Source organism: Cygnus olor, chromosome 19, assembly GCF_009769625.2.
Source record: "Cygnus olor isolate bCygOlo1 chromosome 19, bCygOlo1.pri.v2, whole genome shotgun sequence".
NCBI classification, from domain to species: domain Eukaryota; kingdom Metazoa; phylum Chordata; class Aves; order Anseriformes; family Anatidae; genus Cygnus; species Cygnus olor.
The window spans coordinates 2,489,227-2,505,916 of NC_049187.1; the positions used below are offsets into that span (position 1 = coordinate 2,489,227).

The window sequence follows — 16,690 nt, forward strand, 5'->3', positions numbered from 1 at the left end:
TGCAGAAGCCATTTGCAACAACATTACAAAGTGGTTCAGGATTGGAAAAGAGAGTCACCAAATTTAAATAAGGCCTCAGGAGAACATTTAAGCAGCAGAATGTCAGACTTCATTCAGAAAGCAGCTGATGCTGGAGAGCTAATGACACTGCTGTATGCAAGTGCTATGTGGTCCGTACCCAGGAACCTCGGTCCCGAGTCTCATTAAATAGAATAAAGTTACTTTCAGTGACATAGTTCCTCTTAATGTTGTGTTTGGATGTTGGTTCAGAAGCTCTCGGAGGTAAAAGTCACATACTGTACTGTCAGTAAGTTTTCCTACAGCGTGTGAGTTTTCTGCAAAGCACTTCCATGTAGAAAACAGTCGAGCAAAACCTAACAAGAGCTGCAGCATATGTTCTATGAACCTTTGTCAGGCCATATTTATTCAAATCTGCTCTTCTGCCTTAGGGAGAATCAGTGTGAGATCGAGGCTAGTGGAAGCGTGAGCGTCCCCGTGCACACCCTTCCCAGCACCTACCTGCAGAAAGTGCCTGAGCAGCCAGAAGATGCCGACAACCAGAAGAATGTGACACGCATGATTCAGCCACCTCTGGACAAAACCACCACTGTGAACATCCCTGTGACCATCACTGCCCCGCCGGGAGAAACCACTGTCATACCAAGTGAGTGCCTTTGGCTGCTTGCTATGAAATTGCTAGAAAAGAGCTATTTGTCCGAGGCGCTACCTGTGCACAGCGGGCGATGGTCTGTCCTGGCCACCAGCATCCTTGCAGTGGGATGGGAAATCTTGGTGTTAACACAGGCTCTGTGGGTCATGCAGCCTGCAGGAACCCAGACCAGAAGGGTCACCTGGTGGCTCTGGGGAACACCTCAAGGTTCCCTGCAGATGGTTCACCCAGAGCACACCCATGTTATGCATGACCTTTACGGGTCAGCTGGAGATCAGAGAGAATAAAGAGCAAGAAGGACCACAAAGTGCTGTAACCGAGAGCTGTGCAGCAAAATAAGCAACTTCTTCCAGCAGACCTTGCTGTGAGCACAGGATTGGGTCCTCTGTGCTTCTCTGTTGCCATGCTGCAAGCTCCCACTGCGGCAGTGCTGTGCTGGGGTTCCTCTGGTGCCCCAGGGGCCTGGCTGGTCTCAGGCAAGGGACAAAGGAGGCAGTGGTGTTGCATTAGAGCCCACAGACTGAATTCAGTCTTCTTGGTTTATTGTGTGGCCCCACCACGGAGCAGAAGGTCCTTCATGGCTGTGCAACCTTCACAGTGCCCATTATGTGACCCTGCTGCTTTGGATGCTTGCAGTCTGCGTAGTTCTAAAAGCTCTCCTCTTAAGGAGAAGCACAGTGTGAAATTCAGGACGTCCACTTTAGGTTGCGGGCTGTCAGGACTCTTCTTTCAAGGGGCACAGCCAAGAGCTAATGGTTTCTCTACGTTGTTTTCCACAGCATTGTCAGCTACACAAGACTTGCCTGTCGTTTTTCTTTTTCTTTTCTTCTTAGATGGTAATTTTACTCAGTTGCAGTGCTGAGTTCCCATCAATCATAATTTATCAGACTCTCTCTTTCCTGGCCATTTCCTGTGTATCTGGCTTGAGATACAGTAAGGAATTATTGAAAACGTCACTCACACACAATGAAATGTCATTTTGTTGCAAAACAACATAAAAAGTAATAAAAAACCTTCATCCAACAGATTATAAGTGGGTGGGGGTTTGAGATGCTAGGTCCTGTGAATTAATAGACAAGTGTATCTATCTGTCTAAGAAAAGAATTTGCATCATAAAATGTCTTCTAGTTCATATATTGAGCATTATCTTAAGTAAACTAACTTATAAACCCACTGCAAGTAAACTTATAATGGAAATTATAGGATGTATTTTTCTAACCTTCTGGGACTGAGATTCAGAACAATCTTCTAAAATGGGATCCTGTAAGTTAAAAATCTGTTGTGAGATGGAGCTTGACACCTTTGTACATGGGGAGCTTTGCCAAAACTGGGGTATGCTATGCAGGCATGGAGCTGGGTGGTCCAAGAAGTCCTTTCCAAGCCTCCGCTCCTAGTGCTGGGAGGTTCAGCAGTCTTAGCCTGAGAATTATTAAAGCTCATCTATGAATTTGCTTTTTTACGTGTTCCCAAACCAATCCTGCTACTGGTCTATGGGAAAAGATTCAGAATCATGAGGTTGATTAGACTCACTTTTTTTTTCTTTCCAAGGTTCCCTAGCTGATCTTCTCTCCCTAGTGGTTTACGATATTTGGAATGGGATTTCCATCCCCTGTTGGCAGCTCTCATACTAATAAATGCAAGGTTTCTTTGTCTCCATTGGGCATCTTCATTTCCTGGCCATTTCTGATATATTGCTCATCAGTGCAGCGGTTAAGGAGTATAATTGCAGTGTATATCATACTGTAGTAAATAGCAGTGATAATAATCAAATGATTGTTCATCACATTTAATCAACATATTCAAAGGCTGTTTTCTATCCCAGCTGCATTGTTTGCATATCCAGCTGTTGCAGGCAGCCTGCTCTGTGAAGAGTGGAGATGCATTTTTAACTCTCTTGTTTCTGTTTCCTTGAATTTGCATTTCAGTGAACAACGTTGAGTTTGAAAGTAAAACAGAGGAGAAGAAGGATGTTGATGACTTGACAAAAAACGGGCCTAAACCAATCTTGCCTTACAGTTCAATGTTCATCCTAAGTCCTACAAACCCGTAAGTCCTTTGACTCTATAATGCTGCTCATCAGTTAGGTGTACTTCAAGCATGGGTATTCAGACAAATATCATTAGCTTGATCTTCATCTCTGCCTATCAAACACATTGGAAAATTAAATAAAAGCTTATGTAGGCTGCAGACCAGATGCTGCTGTTCAGCTGAGTTTTTCTAGGGGAATAAATTGCCAGTATAGGGAAGAGATGGTTTAGGCAGTCCCTTCCTAACTGCCCTGCTGATGGTCAGGTGGGCAATTCTGGGTTCAGTTACAGATCACTGAAGGAAATGTGCCTGCCAAGGATGGGGGGACATGGGGCACCACTGGGAGAAGAGGTTACCTGGAGGAGCAGGCTATGGGGTGGTTTTGATGGCAGCAAATCCTTGCAGGATCCTCGGCTGAAATTCATGCTTTTTCTGTCTTAGCACCCTGGCATCACTGCTAACTTTGAACTTCTGGGAATGCATGAATATTTTTCATTTGCTAAGGCTGAGAGTACAGCTTGTGGGATATGTTGGGATTACAGCATTTCTTCTGCTTCAGGCACCTCTGCCTCATGGGGAGCTTTGTACTCAAAGCCTGTAAATAGAGAGTGTGTTGCTTTGAAGGGCTGCAGGACTAGACGAGTGCAGCAGGGGCTGTAATAATTGTAGCATAAAGGCATGAGTCACTTAAAGCAGTAACTTAGGGCAGCAGAGGGTGTCTGAAACTTCTGCCAACCCAGGTATCTGCTAGGAGCAGATGTGATCAATTCTCTCTGGCCCAGGTAGACATGTTGCTGGTCCTAGATGTTCTCTAAGGTTGTCCTCTGCTCGCTCAGGTTCCTGAGGTGGACTCAGGTCCTTCCTTTGGCACCTGGACTCGAAGGAACGGAGACTGGCTCCCTGCCATCTCCTGCTGGGGGCTGTGATGTCCTGGCTGCCTGTGCAGTCAGCAGAGTAAAACTGGGGCCGCTCAGTACACTCATGTTTGACATCAGAAATGCATCTGTGGTGGGGGCTGTGGTCTGGCACCCCTGCACAGCAGGCTGAATGAATCCCTTTAAATGCAAGTGCCTACAATGTAATTCAGGCCACAGCCCTATGTGCTTCAGGATGCTACAGCTACGAGTGTGTGGGCAGGCAGAGTTTGTCAGTGAGGGAAGCTGGAGGCTCTCCATTAATGTCAGATGTTATATGAGAGAGAATGACCCCAAACTGCTGCTAATCTAATCTCCAAAGGAAATGAACCGACCCACAGTGTAACAGAAAATTAAACTTTCTGCAGTAGTCTTGAATTATGGAGCTTGGGCCACATCTGGTTGCATAAGGAGACAGTATTTCCCCATTATTTGTTAACTTAAGTCTTTTTGTTGTGACATGACAGCTAAAAATGAGTGTTAGTTGCAAAAAGGTTGCTGTAGGGAGCACTGACAACAGGAAGCTAGGTGGCCCCAAGCCCAGCGAGGCTTTGTCATTTTGTATGTATGCTTGTCTTTTCTCATCTTGTCCTGAGCCTCATCATCAGGATTTGGTGGTAGTTGAATTTTCTTGCCTGTTTCTCCAGCACCCCTGCACAAAAGCTCTAGTAAATGGCCATTGAAAAAAAAAGTTGACTGGAGGAGGGGTATTATTAATACAGGGCCAAAGGGAAATGACAGCATAAAGTCGAAGCTCTAAGGATGTCAAAAATTTGTTTCTCTTTTTCTGGGCAAGATGCAGACCCAGCTGTATCCCCTTAGGTGTTCTGGCTGGTGCTAACTTCTCGAGAGAAGTCTTCCTGCTTTCTCATGAAACCTTGTTGCTAAGTTTTTCACCACATCTATTTCTAAATATCTCCTCTCCAAACTCCACTGAGGATGCACGACCTGGGTGCTGCTAGTGGGCAAAACAGCTGTGGGAAACATTAACGAAATGTATTCCTTTCGAAGTGCCACCCACCCTCTTAAAACACACAAGCATTAAAATGATTTCTCAAGCACCACTGGCAGTTTACTAATGCTTCCGCTTCTCATTGCTTGTTACAAATGATGAAGATCTCAAAATAGGCACTTGTTATTTCTTCACTGAATTGAGTTTGATGCATGATTTACAGTTACAAGCACTGTCGAAAATGTTGCCTTTCATTTCTAGGGATTCACAGAGCACATAGATGATAAACCTCTACAGTCAGGTGGTTAACCAAAGCTAAGGAAACAACAGAAGCAATTTTCTTCATGTTGTTTCATACCAAATCTATTTCCTTGGTATTTGTAGCTCTTTTTCATTCTGCATCCATTAGTAAACCAGAGAAAAAATATATAAGTAGATGTGAAAATTGAAATTTAATCCAACTGTTCAGGTATTTGGCTAGAAAAAATGCAATATAGTAACTGAATTACATTCTCAGATAACAAGGTTGTTGGTTAGTTACACACGTAATTTGATTCTGGGGCAGAACCTAAGTCCTTTTTTCAACTGACAATGCAAATATAGAGCTCTCTGTGTTTGCAGTGAAGTATTTGTGAACTGTGTTCAGATAGAGAGCTATTAGCTGAAATTTGTGAATAGTTTTGCATTGCTTAGAAAATGAAGCATTTGTCACTTTTGTTGAATACAGTTTATGAACCAAAATATTAGGTTAAAGTAATCAAATATACTACTGTAAAGTATTTGTCCAGCTTATAAGGAATGGCTTAGAATAAAGTGCAGTCAGAGGTGCTTGGGAAGAGAGCTTACTAATAGTCATAGATACAAAGCCAGTTTCAGCTAAGAGTCTCAAAGTACATATCATATATCAATTTCAAAGGGACTATTTGATACTATAAGGATTTCAAAACTAGTTCTGAACTCACAGGACTTCTGCCTGTGAGCTCAGAGTGAATAGGTTTGTGGGGCATGTAAGTATAATTTGTAGAACTGAGTCTGAATACTCAAAGCTCTCAACGTCTTGTGACAGACATACATCATTGCTTTGTGGAAGGGACAGAGAGCAGTGCAGAGATGTCAAACGTCTTGCCTTAAACCTTGCCTCACATCTGATGCAAACCTGAGATTAAAGCCATTAATCCTGATTTTTATTTTCTTACCATTATTGTACTAGCAATCCTAAAGGTGATATTCCTGTTGAACGTTGTCCTTCTGCCAATTTTCTGTACTGCTGCAGAGTGCTTGACTTTCAGCACCTGCAGAAGTCCTCCCACGTGCTTTTGTTTGCAGGATTCGGCGTCTGTTCCACTACATTGTCAACCTGCGCTACTTCGAGATGGTCATCCTCATAGTGATAGCCCTCAGCAGCATTGCCCTGGCTGCAGAAGACCCTGTCCAAGCCGAGTCACCGAGGAACGATGTGAGTGCTGCATGGCATGGCATGGCCAGAACAAAGTTGTTCTGCTTCTGCCAACAGTTACACACGTGGCACATCCATCCTCATCTCATGAATAGAGCATGGTGCACTGGCGAGTGGGTGATCCGGGGCAAACCTATAACCTATGATCTATAATAATGATCTAGGATAAGTAGAAAATCTGTTCATCCGTGGGTATCAAGCCAAACTCAGGCACTTCATGTTATGAGAAGTGGGAGCATGGCACCTTTCAGGTGGGTGCCCGCAGCCCAGTAGCACTGGTCTGTGCAGCAGATAGCTCGGTGTCTGGTCTCAAGCACATCCACAGGAGGATGTTGGCCCATTAGGTGGACACCTGAGGGTGTGCAGAGCTGGAGGTTAAGTATAGAAATTGTATCGTGCAGTTGCCTAATTTTGGATTATTTCAATGTGGGTAGCTGTGGTATGCAGCCAGCTCTGAATCTGGTCAGTGTGAGCTGTTTCCAAAGGAGGATCGAGGAATCCCGATAGCAGTAATGAGCCGAAGTATCTACAAGCTATCTTTCTTCCTCATCCTTAATAACTGTGCAATGAGCTTTAACAAAAGGATTTTATCATTCTTACCCTCCCGATGTCTTTAATAATGCTATCATCAGTTACAGCAGAAAAACCAGTACTGCTACACAGATGCTGGCAAATAAGCTGTCTAGGAAAAAGATACTCGAATATTCTGATTTCCAATACCCATTTTGCCTTATTAGTCCTGCCATGTATGCAGGTGTACTGAAGCAACCCATGGGCAGACTTTGTGCAGTCTGGGAAGGACTGGGAAAAATGTTGGTGTTTAAATTAGATGATTCAAGTTTGTGCCTAAAATATTTGACAGCCTCCCATGAGATGACATTTATCCACTGACACTGGGGCTAGAAGACTGTTGCTAGAAGAAACGTTTTACACTTTTCTCATGTGCAGATCATTTCAGTGTGCGGTCTAATACTCATGTCTCTTTCCAATTTAGGCTCTGAAATACTTGGATTATATATTTACGGGTGTCTTTACCTTCGAGATGGTGATCAAGGTAGGAGTTTTTCCCAAAAGAAGTGTTTATGTCCCCTGTCAGATCCACGCTCATCTATTTCTGGGAACCTGCAGAAAGAGGGTGGAGCACGGCAGAGCTTCCTGGGGTGCCTGGGAGGTGTTGGTGATGAAAAAGCTTTAAATCAGGAACAGCACTCAAAAGTAGCCAATGCATAACAGATGCTTCTCTGTAGCTGCCTTCCTAATTTTTTCCAGTCTCACATTTCATGCAGAAAAATAAGGATATCTTTAGTAGCTGTGGTTGTGTAAGAGGCTAAGAAATGTGGGTGCATGATGCAGAAACGTCTGTGCGTGGCTCAGGACACAGGAGTTGATAGACCTTACTGAGACATGTCTGCTTCTTTCCTTTTCCTTTGATGCTGATCAGGAACACTAATCACGACTGGTGCTTGGTTTACCATTTTTTAAAGAAGTTGAGCATTTATCTTTGTACTTTGCTTAGCAGGGTGATGGGCTTTGCTGAAACTGTGGGGTGGTAACTTGCTAGAAAGCATAATTCTAACAAATTTAACAAAATTTATTCTAGGTGTAAGGATGGAGTTATTTTTTACTGTCAGAGCAAGATGCAAAAGAGATGCAGAATAAAAAATATTTAAATTAAATAATTTTAAAAAACAAAAGCAGATTTTCTCATTTGTTCAATGGAAGGACTTGAAGCTATCTGAGAAAAGCAACTTTACGTGGGCAGTTGCAGAACTCTCAGAAAAGCCGATCAAATCTCTGGCAAGCACTTTCAGGCTCAATTTTAGAAGATCCTTAGCAGCATTACAAGACAGCCGTGTACAGAAGTGAGCGAGGCCGCGCGCTGAGCAGCAGCCTCCAGCGACTGCTCTAGAGTGGGCGTTTTTCTTTGCTGCATTTGGCTGTGGGTCTTCCGTTCTCTCTTTGAGTTTTATTATGTAATATCCTATTCCAAGTGTTAATTACTACAAATCTGGTGGGATTGAGGTAGAATAAGCTTAAACTATTTTGATGCTTGACGCGCAGATGGCTGTTCCCATAAACTAATGCATGTCTGCGCAGAGAACCCTCTATAGCAGATAGTGCTTTTTTCTGTCGTGCTTTTGGTTACGTTTTATTGGCTTCAGCTTTGGCTTTGCTAGAGCTCTTTGTGCCTACAGAGACACACAGTACCTCAGTGTTGCCCTGCTGGTGTTGAACCCTGAAGAAGGGTTTGTGAAGGGTCATTTGATTGAGGATGCTTCTCTGTACCTCAGTAACACTGGTTTGACACTTTTTTTTTTTTTTTCCCCCCTAAAACCTTCTTCTGATGTGTTTCCCCTGAAGATGATTGACTTGGGGCTGTTACTGCACCCTGGCTCCTACTTCCGTGACCTGTGGAATATCTTGGACTTCATTGTGGTCAGTGGGGCCTTGGTGGCATTTGCCTTCTCGTAAGTACATTTTTCTTAACACCCGAATTTCTAGGAAATAAGCTGCAAAAGAGGCAGGATCACAGTGCAGAGCTAGTAGAAGTGTAGTGTTTGTGGCTCCATTTCTCAGCAAAATGTTCAATTTTTACCTTTTATCATCTTAGAGCTGGGGGAAAAAAGCTCTAAATTCAAGTTGTAGAATCTCTTGAAAATTCTCCCAGCTTTAGGGTGAGTCTGTTTGCTGTTCTTTCAAACGTTGAGCCAAGATTTTTGTGACCTTCTGGCCAACTTCTTTTCAAGGAAGCATTATAACAGTTTCTGGCAGTCGTCTGTCTTCAGGCAATTCTTTTTAAAATTGTTCTTACTATGAAAAAATAGTTGATGAACTGAACTGATAGCTCTGTGAATTCTTTACAGAATGTATTTTCTAGAGTCATGGATGTTTCTGATTCATATACCTTTGGTATTTCTCCTCCTCCTCTCTCATTCAGTGCATTTGTATTTCCACAGAGTTTCACTTTAATGCTAATTGCTCCCTCAATCACTGCTCTCTATTTAGGACGTTAAATAATGCTCCATGGGGTTCTTTAATGTTGTAAAAGGTTTTGAGCAACATACATAGATGAATCATTTTTACAAAACAAAGTTTAGCTTTTTGTTTGAACATTTTTTTTCTCAGAGCAGGCCAGAGGAAGAGCAATGCAGGTTCCCCCAAATCTGGGAGCTCAGAGTTGAACTGAGGAAAGAAATTTCTTCCTGTAGTTCTGGGCCACGAAGTAATTTAGTGCAAAAAATTTCCCGAGAAATTCTAGGACTTGACCTGGAAACAGGCTTCAGGACTTGGCCAGTTTAATCTTCTGCTAAATTAGTGTTGAGTAATTACGGTGAATGTTTAGCAGCCCGTGCCCAAAATCTACTCACCTGTTTGTTGACATGATGATTAATGAAGATGAAGAAATTAGCAGTGTTTTACTTGCTAATGAGAAAAAGCATTCACCTTTGTCAGGAAACTGTGAAAGCGTGTCTTGAGTACTTTAGACTGATGGCAATATTTAGGCAGATAGCCGTATCCGCTGCTCTTCCTACGTGCTTTCGTGTCACTACCAGCCAAAAAAAATGTTACAAGGGTCTCTCTGGTAATGTCGTCCTGGAATATTTCTCAGGAGTTTTTTATTTTCTGGGGTGTCAAGATCCCTTTCACATGACGGCTGCGAGTTTTATGTTTTAGATCTTTTATTCTTCATAACAAATGCTGGATAAAAAATATCTCAGCTGATTTGACCCATGCCAAGGAGCAGATGAGCAGGAGATGGAATTGCTGGTATGGTTTTTGAACCCATTGAGGAACATCACCTCTCCTGTGCCACTTTTTCCAAGGAGGATGGATTAAAGATGGATTAGAGAAAGGACACCCGAAGAATGCACGAATTCTTCAATTTTGTGCTTGTATTTTTTTTTATCAGCTGTGAACAGAGCTTTCCTGTATCTGATTAGAGGATCAAGGTGTGCAGCATTTGCTGTCCTTCAGTGGAGGTGACTGGCAAATTTTTGAATAGAGACATTGGGGTCTGGGCTTTCTGTGCCCAGTCCTGTGCTTGAAGAATCGTTTTGATCTGGGAGCCAGTCATGCCCAATGCAAGTTTTTCAAAGGGAGGCTGCCATCCCTCTTTAGAGACTTTGTCACCGTTCATTAGAAATCAGTTTTTCAGAGAGGCTGAGTGCTCTGTTGTAAAGGAAATCTGTTTTGAGATGTAAAGGCTGAAGAGAGAGATAAAAGTCAAATTGTATTAGTCACAAGTATTAGTGGGTAAAGCATTATTGCCCAAGTCTGTGATTCACTGAGAATTTCCCTTTTGCCGTTAGGAATTCAAACCATGAAGACAGACTGGGGAAGGGGCAGTAGGTAAACCCTTCACAGCAGCTCTGTGCTGCAAGAGCAAACATCAGGGTTTGCATCTAAAACATCTTCTCTTCAAACAAAATTTTCTTTTGGACAAGTTATTGATTAAAAGGAATAATTTTTAATCCTTCTGAGTTGTTTTGTGCCCAGGTTTCCCATTGCTCACGTTGGGACGTGAATATCTAACAGCCCCTCATCAGCCTCTAAATAAATGACTTGTACATCCCCTGACTGTGCTTCATAATAGCATGCCCCAAGCTGTTTCTATTTTACATTCTTTTTGAGCAATTATCGAGCAGGGATTTACAGAAGGGAATGAATAAAACCTGTCTGCCTATTTACTATCTTGCAGATTAAAGTGAGTCAAACCTATTTCTGAGGCTCGGAAAATTTTGGATTTCTTATTATGATTCTAACCACTGCTGCGTGCCCATACTTCAGCTGGCAGCAAGTGTTGACATCCAATTCAGAGAATCCTCATGGTATCTCTGGTCTAATCTGAAAGCAGGAAATCCAGTCATTTGTAGGAGATGGCTTGCTCTCTGTTCCCACCAGTCCAGTTATGAATACTAACAAGTCTCAGGCTGTTCAGATAAAAGTGGGGTAGATAGTCACGTCCTTAGCTCAACTGCGTTGTTTGGTTAAGCCAGATAGATGCACTGACCCTGCTGAATTTTGATAATCCTGAAAATGAGCTTTTGGAGAAAAAAATGGGTAATCTCCATTGGTTAGTGTTTTTTTGATAGCAAATACTAGAGTCCTGTCGCTCATCACCTGTGTTACTGTAAAAACGTACTTAATGTGGCTGTGAGTAGTTTCTGTTTGCAAGAATATGTGATTGCCACTCAGTTGGTGTGACTTAACTCGTGCACGTTCTTGACCTGGTGGCTGTCCAGTAAAGGTGGTGTGGTTTACCTTCCTGCTGAACAGACGTGTCCCTGAAAACCTAGGGAAAACAGACCTCCCTGAAACCCTTCCATATGGAATACCCCAACAGCCTGTTTGTTTAGCCATATGAGTTGGTATCAGTCACTTCTGCAAGGTACATAACATTCATCTCAGCCTTTCAGAGCAGCCTGCCTTCTGCCTGCAGCTCTAGAAGCTCTTCTGTGCTTGACTGTAGTTCAAACAGCTTTGAAAACAAGATCCCCAGTGAGGTGCTAGAAAGGTTACTAATACTGATGATGATGATAAAATAACGTCCTCCATTTAGCAATGCATTTCAAAGGGAAATACCTTTCTTATTCTGCAGATAAACATTCCACAAAAATACAGACATGTTTTAGTCTTTAGGGAAATAGAAGAGCTTAAAGCAAGCAAGTAAATTTGTCATCAAAATTTACCAGCCCCAGGTGTAAATTCCATTTGTTCCATAGGAATAGCTGATGAATAAGAGCAAAGAGATTGCAGTTTTACATTTTCAACACCAGAAAGGTATTGAGATGCTTTATGCTGAGATGCATAGAATTTCACACTATTTCTTTGAAAAATCAAATGGCATTTGCCAAGCAGCCATGGTTATTACCTCCTGAAGTGTCAGTAGGGTGAAGGCACATTTGCCCTGCCTGCTTGTCAGTAGAAGGACTGATGCTCTGTGGGGGGATGTGTGGGTATATGCTGTATAGCCAGTCTGTTGCTTCCTCACTTGTTGATTTTTATGAACGCTGAGCTGGTGGGTGTGGGATGGGATGGGATTCTCTGCCAGCACGTGTCTGCAGGTGCATGGGGTGCACTGTATAGCCTTATGTTTGTCATTGACTCTGCTCTTTCTTTGTCTTCTTCTTGCTGGAATCTCTCTCTAGGAGTTTCATGGGGTAATATGTTATTCCTGTATCTTGCTGCACTGTTATGCCTGTCAAATATGTGTACACACACTTGCCACTGTGGAAATGAACCATGTTACACCCATTACATCGACTCCTTTGTCACATTATTCAGTGAGATGTAGTTTTCCTCAACAGTTCTCATTCATTCCAATTTCCTTTAACCAGAGGATAAAAGCAGACTAGAAAGCCAGGTGACAAGTGTTGCATTTGACCAGAAATTCAGCAGCTATAATCAACAGATATATTTGCGCCAAAAAGATTTGAGGGAATGATTTAGTAGCTATATGCATGAGTTGCAGCATAATAACTAGTTTTAAAGAAGTGGGTTTATTCTCATTTAGAGGCTCGGTGGTCTAAACTGTGCTAGTGCTGAAGGCTTCAGGCTTGGCTTTGTGCAGGGTGGGCAACGTGACCCGGCCCTGGCTGTCGGCCCCTGGTGTGGAAACAAAGCAGGAGAGCTGCTGGGAAGGTTGCAGGGATGATTTCAAAAGGAGAAGGTAGGAGAAGCGGGGCTTTGCTGCTCACAGGAGGTGGCTGTTGGGTTGGTGGCCCAGATGGGACACGGCAGTGCCACACGGCAGCCCCTGCAGGGCAGGAGCTGGGGTGGGCTCCTCAGCAGCAGCCCACCGAGAGATGCAATGGAAAGGATGCAAAGATAAAGGCTTTCGAGATCCAAGACATTCCTTTCTGTCTTCTGCCTAGGGCTCTGGCTCATTGGGCCCCTTGGGAGAAGGCAGCTTTGTGCTGGGGCAGGGCTGGGTGCCCTCGTTTGCCATCGCTGGAGGAATTTGCTCTGCCTGGGGAGTTCAGGCAGCTGCAGGAGGCAGTGGCTCCACCCTGCTCTGAATATTTGATGGTGTGGCTCTGAGAGGCCCCTGTACGTGAAATCAGAGCTGCTCGCAGGAGCAACAGAAACAAGAAGCTTCCGCTTTATAGAGCGATTAATTTTTTAAAGGATCGTTTTTAAAGGATCGTTTATTTATTGAAGGGGAAAAGGCCACGCAAAGCTTTTTAAATATTTTTAATATTTTAAATAACTGAGCTGTAAACTGCCCCAGGAAAAGCTGAACCAGCCTAATGCAACCTGAATTGACCCAATGTAATGTTTTTCCTTTTTAAATTTTTTTTTTTCTTCCAGTCACTGGGGTTCTGTTTGCGGTCTGTCCTTCTCCTGCTTGCTCTTCTGTAGATCTTCTGAATTTGCTAGTTGTTATTCTGCTCTTCACCTAAGGGCAGAATCTTTTCCTTCCACATCAATTTATTTTTGTGGTACGAAATATGCAGTTGGGACTGCTCTGGTCAACGTGTGCTTGTATACAGCTTTTGACCTAATCTTAGTTCCATCTGGACCTTTTATTTTAGGATATCTGGCTTTGTACTAGAGTGGTGTAAAAACAATACTGACAGAGGGGTCTCTTACAAACACCAAAACCAATTCTTAAGCTTTTATTTGACAGGCTGAAATAGTTGCAAAACTTGCATTTCATCAAAGTGCACTTTGCATTGCTCTGGTTCAAAGTCCCAGTCCTTCAGAAGAGCTTTCTCTTATAGCAAGACTCTTAGAGGATTTTTCAGGATCCTCTATATGACTTAGATCATAAATCCCATTAACATTTAATCAGCTCATGCTCTTTATTTGCTTATGTGCCTGAAAGAAAAAGAAAAAGAAAAAAAACAAAAGAAAATCAGCTCTTCTTAGTGTCTTCGTTGAGGCAGAAGGAATTTCCTGGGACTGGAGCTCTCTTCTACCTCCCGGCTCTCGTTGCAGTCTGCACGCCTCCCTGGGCAAGGGAAAAGCAGCTTCCTCTGTCATACAGCAGGATTTGCTCTGCTCCATCTATTCACTAGTCCCCAGAAGGTCAGATTAAACTTCCTGCACTGTTAAGTCCACAGAGGTTACTGCTCCAGGCTGGGGGCAAGCCCTCTAAGACCTCAGTTGGCTCCTTCAGAGCCAAGAAGCATCTCTTTTCCCATCCCAAACTCCACCTCCAGAAGGCCTTACTGGTACAATTGCTATTTAACACAAATGCACGGCAGCATAGCAAACAGGTTTTTAGATCTCCTGGAATCAAGAGTACTAGAAGACACAGTGCAGAAACTGTGTGTGTCTGCCTGGAACCAGATGCAGACTGTCAAGGCTTATTAGTTCAATGGTTACCTGCAGGTGGCTGTGTTGCTAATCCGGGCTGTGAGGGTATCTGCAAAACAGAAACGTGGCCACAAATGATCAAGAATTTACTATATGTCTAAGCCAAGGTGCCCTTGCCTTCTACTTAATGCCTTTTTTTTTCTCCTGCTACCCCAACCACATATCCCTCAATCCTCTCACCTTTGCTTTTCTCTCACCTCTGCATCCCCCAGACCCTACTTCTTCACCCCCTTCTGCTCTGCCTTCCTCACCCAGTAAAACCCAAGTCTTGGACCACACGGAGTGCCCGGATCAATTTTCTTGGCCTTCCGGGGGGACAGGGAGCAGCCAAGGTGATGGCCATGGGCTGGGTGACCAGGTGCTGTCTTCTCCCTGCTGACCTGTTTCCACTTCTGCTATACATAGTAGTTCTTCTGCATAGTTAAATCAGTCCTGTAACTCTGTATTAGCACAACCAGCTGCACTTACAGGCATGCGAGCAGGCACCTTCCGTCTGCAGCTGCTGAAAATGGCCCTTAAGCACCCCTGAAAGACCAGGCAGGGGGAGGAGAGGTAAAGGTCCGTTCTGCTCCTCCTCTGCTCCATTTCTATTCTGTCGAGGAAACTTGTGTTCAACATACGGGTCATTGGGATGTATCCTATGGCCCTCAAAAACTCCCTATGTCTCACTTCCAATTGCATTTCAGGGCAACAGCAGTTACTGATAATTGGAAAAAGAGTCTGGACATGAGACAGGAATGCATGTTTGTAGGTTGCAGATTCCAGTCCAGTATTTGTACTGATTAAAACAGTCTTAGCATTGAGTTGTTAGTCTTTTAGAAGCAGATAAATCACAAAAAGCCACGTTCCAGGGCTCAAAGAGGTCGGTCAGGAATTAAACCAGGTCGTTTCCTCCCCTCTCGGGGCTTCTCCTTTAGCACAGCGCAGAGGGCTGGCTGCTAACAGGGCGTGGGGGAGCTTGCAGCTTGCTCCTGGCACATACCTCGTGTGGGTCTCTAGGGTTGTTTGTGTTTTTATTGCTTTCCTGTTGGAGAAGAGAAACGTTATTTAGCAAACTGAAGAGCGTAGGATAGGTATATCAACATCTGCTCAACATGTTATCCATTCCCACCCGTGTTACTCCAGTAGAGTCTCAGACCCAGTCTACAGTCATGAATAAATTGCTGTTAAAGATTTCCATCCCATTTTTCACTTCATACTAAATGAAGGGGAATGCTATTGTTTTGCTGTTGGATTGGAAGACGATGTGACTGTGTCTTGGTGTGTGTTGGGGAATAATTCTTTTTCGTTTATTTTGGAAGTGCACGAGGAAAGGAACTCTGTCCTTCCCTAAACCCTTTTAATGGAAATGAGAGGAATGGCCTCATGTTTTGCACACACAAAAACTAAAAACAAAATGTGACTTACCGCATCTGCATGCGTAAGTGGGAAGTTGTCCTAGCACTGCTCCAGGCATGTAATATGCCATCATATTACATGGTCCAGCATGGGTTTGGTAGCATGTCTTCCAAAAGAGACCTGAGGATGAGGGTATGGGCACACAGAGCGCTGCCCCTCTCCCAAGGGCTCCCGTTCCCTCCGGTCTCTGCCTGCTTGTCCAGACACCACCTCCCTGCCGGAGAAGTGCAAGAAGCACAGAGAAACATCCTCCTGTCTCACCGAGGTGCCTGGGGCAGGATGAGTGCCACGTGTGACCTTCTCCCTTCTCCTGCCCGTGGCTGGGGTGGACGCGCTGAGCCTCCTCTCCTAGTGCCTTCAGCCAGTGTGTGCGGCTGCCCTGGCTGTGGCTCTTGCCTGGGGGGGTAAAGAGGCCTCTGGTTCCCTGGGGACACTCAGGGAAATGAGTCGTGGCTGGAGAGCCCGGGGGGCTCAGCAGGGCAAGGTCTGTGTCCTGCCCAAGCATCCCTTCTGCGTGGTGGCGAACGTGTCCCAGGTGGGAGTTCATCTGCGGTCCTGGCTAGTACTCGGCATCTGTGGTGAGGCTGGCACCCCACACCTGTGAGAAAACTGGTTCTCTCCAGGTGTTTTTGTTCATGGCCAGAGGACTAAACTATTCCCTCTGTTTTCTTGTGCCCTCTATCCCTTGCAGAGGAACCAAAGGCAAGGACATCAACACGATCAAGTCGCTGCGAGTTCTGCGGGTCCTAAGACCACTGAAGACCATTAAACGGCTGCCAAAACTAAAGGTTAGAGAATAACCTCAAATATTTCTTTCTCTGGGGGTTTGCAACTGATCCAAGTGGAAGCTGATGGAGTAAACTTCATCCAAGTTATTTTTGTTCCTTTTATTTTGTTGCAATTAATCTCTTTGCCAGATTTGTAAAAATAGCTGTGCAGATGTTTAGCAA

General features: G+C 44.0%; 1 protein-coding gene across 17 annotated transcripts in view; it reads left to right on the forward strand.

The window, feature by feature from the left end:
* Positions 1 to 16,690, forward strand: part of LOC121057530 (voltage-dependent N-type calcium channel subunit alpha-1B-like) — a 284,260-nt gene that overhangs the window by 212,864 nt on the left and 54,706 nt on the right. For 10 of the 17 annotated variants that reach the window (XM_040531855.1, XM_040531860.1, XM_040531856.1 and 7 more), the window contains 7 exons: positions 450 to 664; positions 2,596 to 2,716; positions 5,891 to 6,020; positions 7,015 to 7,074; positions 8,382 to 8,488; positions 12,170 to 12,181; positions 16,432 to 16,528. In XM_040531855.1, the coding sequence (XP_040387789.1) occupies positions 450 to 664; positions 2,596 to 2,716; positions 5,891 to 6,020; positions 7,015 to 7,074; positions 8,382 to 8,488; positions 12,170 to 12,181; positions 16,432 to 16,528 (742 nt within the window). The remainder of the gene's footprint in view (positions 1 to 449; positions 665 to 2,595; positions 2,717 to 5,890; positions 6,021 to 7,014; positions 7,075 to 8,381; positions 8,489 to 12,169; positions 12,182 to 16,431; positions 16,529 to 16,690) is intronic. The other 7 variants (XM_040531857.1, XM_040531858.1, XM_040531862.1 and 4 more) reach the window with 1 other exon arrangement.